We start from the raw sequence: 3,433 nt of genomic DNA on the forward strand, positions 1-3,433 counted from the left end.
ATCGAGGATGTAGCAGCAATCGCATGCAACTAACTGGAAGCCAAACCCCTTTAAACCTATTTGCTTCATCTCTTAGTAATAGCGACTCCTCTCTTAAATTAGATGTTGAGAGATGTCTCTCTTTGTCAGATAAATAATCTTCAGTAAGAGAAAAAGCAGCGTCATTAGCTTCTGCTGCTGCTGCTGCTGCTGCTGCTCCTGCTGATGTTGCTGCTGCTCCTGCTGTATCTGAACATCTGCTGCTGCCCGATGTGCTTATGCTGCTTCTGCTGCTCCTCCGCTGCATAAGAGGCATATCTACTAGGACCACCGTCTCGTCGTCACTCATTGTCGCTGCTGCTGCTGCTGCTACTGCTGCTGCTGCTGCTGTTGCTGCTGCTGCTGTTGCTGCTGCTGCTGTTACTGCTGCTGCTGCTGCTGCTACTGCTGCTACTGCTGCTGCTACTGCTGCTACTGCTGCTGCTGCTGCTGCTACTGGTGATGCGTTCCCTTTCGATGAAATAAAAAATCTACTAATCCAACTCCATGCAAATGGGCAGGGAGTCGTCAGACAAACTAGAAGGTTGGATGCTGCTGCTGCTGCTGCTGCTGCTGCTGTTGCTGCTGCTGCTGCTGCCGCCGCCGCTGCAGAAGCAGCGGCTGACGCTGAGGCTGCAGCAGCTGCTGCTCCTGCGGCTGTTGCTGCTGCAGCTGCTGCTATGGCTCCAACCCATGGATAAGAGTACTTCTCGCGCGAGCGGGGCGCCTCTGTTTGGGGGCGGCTGCAGTCGCAGGCCCCAAACCCTAAACCCTAAACCCTAAACCCTAAACCCTAAACTCCGCAGCCAATGGTGAAATCATAGAAGCCTGGCCCTTCTGTTGTTGTGTGGAGAGGGTTCTTCTCAGCGACCAACGGAAGAACTGATGCAGGAGGGTTTAGGGCTAGGGTTTAGGGTTTAGGGTTTAGAGGTGCATAAAACCCTACTCAAATTTAAACCGCTATTGAAACCTGAGAGAAGGAAGGCCAAAAGAAAATGTTAGAGTGATTAACAGTGAAATTCCCTAAGAAAGGCACCCGAAGCTGCGCCGCTGCCGACGCTGCTGCTGCTGCTGCTGTTGCTGCTGCTGCTGCTGCTGCTACTGCTGCTGAGCATTGTAGTTCTTTCGCAGCGCCTGCATGCAGGAGAAGACACAGCAGATATTTGCTGCTGCAGAAGGCTTGAATCTAAATTTCTTTGAAGGTCAAGAATGTGCCCCCCCACAACGCCGGCTGCTGCTGCTGCTGCTGCTGCTACTGCTGCTGCTGCTCGTGCTGCTGCGGCCGCCGCTGCTGCGGCGGCTGCAGAAACTGCAGCTCAAACTGCAGCAGCAAGAGCAGCAGCAGCAGCTAGTAGAGCAGAAATTAAAGATCCATCAAGAGATACTTGTTGTCTTCCCTTTTTGTTTTGCTGCAGTAGGCAGGTGCTTCTGCAGCAGCAGCAGCAGCACCTGGAGGGCAGCGAGTAGCTGCAGCGGCAGCAACAAACAGGAGCAGCAGCAGCAGGATTTATGCTGCAGCAGCTGTTTCTTAACGAAGATGACGGCTCTTCTCAACCTACATGCTATGCTTGTTGTGCTGCTGCTGTCTATCTGCAGCAGCAGCTACCTGCGACCTTCATTTCCGCGTCTAATAGACAAGAAAGCTCAGGGTTTCAGAGGCTTTGCTGGGAAGCTCGCAGTAATAGGAGACAGATTAAGCCCTTATGTCTCTCTTGCCTGTCTCTTTATGGCGGTGGCTACACTTCTATTCAGAACCTAAACCCTAAACCCTAAACCCTCAGACGCGATCATCTCATACAGCCAGACGCCAACCCGAAACCCTAAACCCTCAACGGAAGCAACAGATTGCCTAAACAGCCTCAACAACAACTTCTTAGGGTTTTGGGTTTAGGGTTTAGGGTTTAGGGTTTAGGGTTCGGTCCCCAAACCCTCTTGTACAGCCACAGGGCAGCCCGGCATGCAGCAGCTGTCTCCTTTCAGCAGCAGCAGCAGCAGCAGCTGTATCCGTTCTCTCTCGCAGGCAAGCTGCCTTAGGCAGAGACAGCTGGGCAGGGGACCTCTTCATCCAGCAGCGCCAGCAGCAGCAGCAGCAGCAACAGCAACAGCAGCTGCAGCAACAGCTGGTGCGCCAACCACAGCTGCAGCAACAACAGTTGCAGCAACGGCAGCAAAGGCAGCAGCTCTGCTTGTCTTTCTTTTCTTTTTTGCCGCTGCTTCAGGGCCTGCTGTTGCTGCTCTGATGATATTGCTGCTGCTGCTGCTGCCTCTGCTGTTGCTGCTGCCTGTGTTGTGCTTCTTTTCCCTACTTTCTGCTGCTCAGGTGCTGCTGGGCAGCGCAGCAGCAGCAGCAACAGCAGCAGCAGGATTAGAAGCAGCACCAGGATCAAACTGCTTCCGCAGTTCTTTGCTGCTGCTGCAGTTACAGCAGCAGCAGCAGCAGGAAAAGTTGCCTCCGCATTTCTTTGCTGCTGATGCGGTTACAGCAGCAGACAGTTGCTGCTGCTGCAGCAACGCACAGCAGCTGAAGTATTCCTTTTGTTTGTTTAACAATCAATTAAAGTCCACTATGGAATTAGGGTTTAGGGTTTAGGGTTTAGGGTGTAGATTTAGGGTTTAGGGTTATTCTTAGGGTTTAGGTTTAAAGGTGATATGCACAGTCTAGGGTTTACGATTAGGGATTAGGGTTTGAATTAGGGTTTAGGGTTTAGAGTGCGGGTTTAAAGATTAGGGTTTTGAATTAGGGTTTAGGGTTTAGAATTAGGGTTTAGGGTTTAGAGTTGGGGTTGAGGGTTTAGGGTTTAGGGTTCCAGCGTATCTTGTTAGCAGGGCGTCTCCTTCTTTGTGTTTTCTTTGGGGTTTTAGGGTTTAGGGTTTAGGGTTTGTTGCGGAGAGGTTTGTTGTCTGTCTCTGTCTCCTGTTTGTTGCTGCTTTATTTCTTTACTTTGTCTCTATCTTTGTTATTCTTTTATCTTTACTTTTTCGTCTCTTATCTCTGTTGCTCTACGCCTCTTCTTTTACGTTTGTTTGTATTTGTTTGCTTTTACTTTTATTTGTATGTCTTGGTTTAGGGTTTAGGGTTTAGGGTTTGGGTGTCTCTGTCTTTGTCTTTGTTTTTCTTTTTTAATCTCTTTATTTTTCTGTCTCCTTTTGTCTTTCTGTCTTTTTTTTGTTGTTTGTCTTTGTCTGTCTTAATCTCTATCTCTGTCTCCGTCTCTGTCTCTTCTTATCTCTCTTCTTTTTTGTTTTTGTTTGTCTCTCTGTCTCTGTCTCTGTCTCTCTATCTGTCTCTTTCTGTCTGCTTCTGTCTCTTTATTTGTTTGTTTATGTCTCTGTCTCTCTGTTTTCTCTCTATGTCTTTACTTATTTATCTCTGTCTTTATTTATTTATAGTTGTATTTATTTATTTATTCATCTG

At 48.8% G+C, this 3,433-nt stretch overlaps 1 protein-coding gene across 1 annotated transcript in view; it reads right to left on the bottom strand.

Annotated features, from left to right (window-relative positions):
• EAH_00057230 (hypothetical protein, conserved) overlaps nt 1-1,637 on the bottom strand; it is a gene marked incomplete at both ends in the record, with an annotated part of 6,046 nt that extends 4,409 nt beyond the window's left edge. The window contains 3 exons of the mRNA XM_013397429.1: nt 35-783; nt 1,055-1,327; nt 1,625-1,637. Of these exons, the coding sequence (XP_013252883.1) occupies nt 35-783; nt 1,055-1,327; nt 1,625-1,637 (1,035 nt within the window). The remainder of the gene's footprint in view (nt 1-34; nt 784-1,054; nt 1,328-1,624) is intronic.
• Between the last annotated feature and the right edge of the window lie 1,796 nt (nt 1,638-3,433).

Source organism: Eimeria acervulina, genomic scaffold, assembly GCF_000499425.1.
Source record: "Eimeria acervulina Houghton genomic scaffold, Eah_scaff1221, whole genome shotgun sequence".
NCBI lineage: Eukaryota > Apicomplexa > Conoidasida > Eucoccidiorida > Eimeriidae > Eimeria > Eimeria acervulina.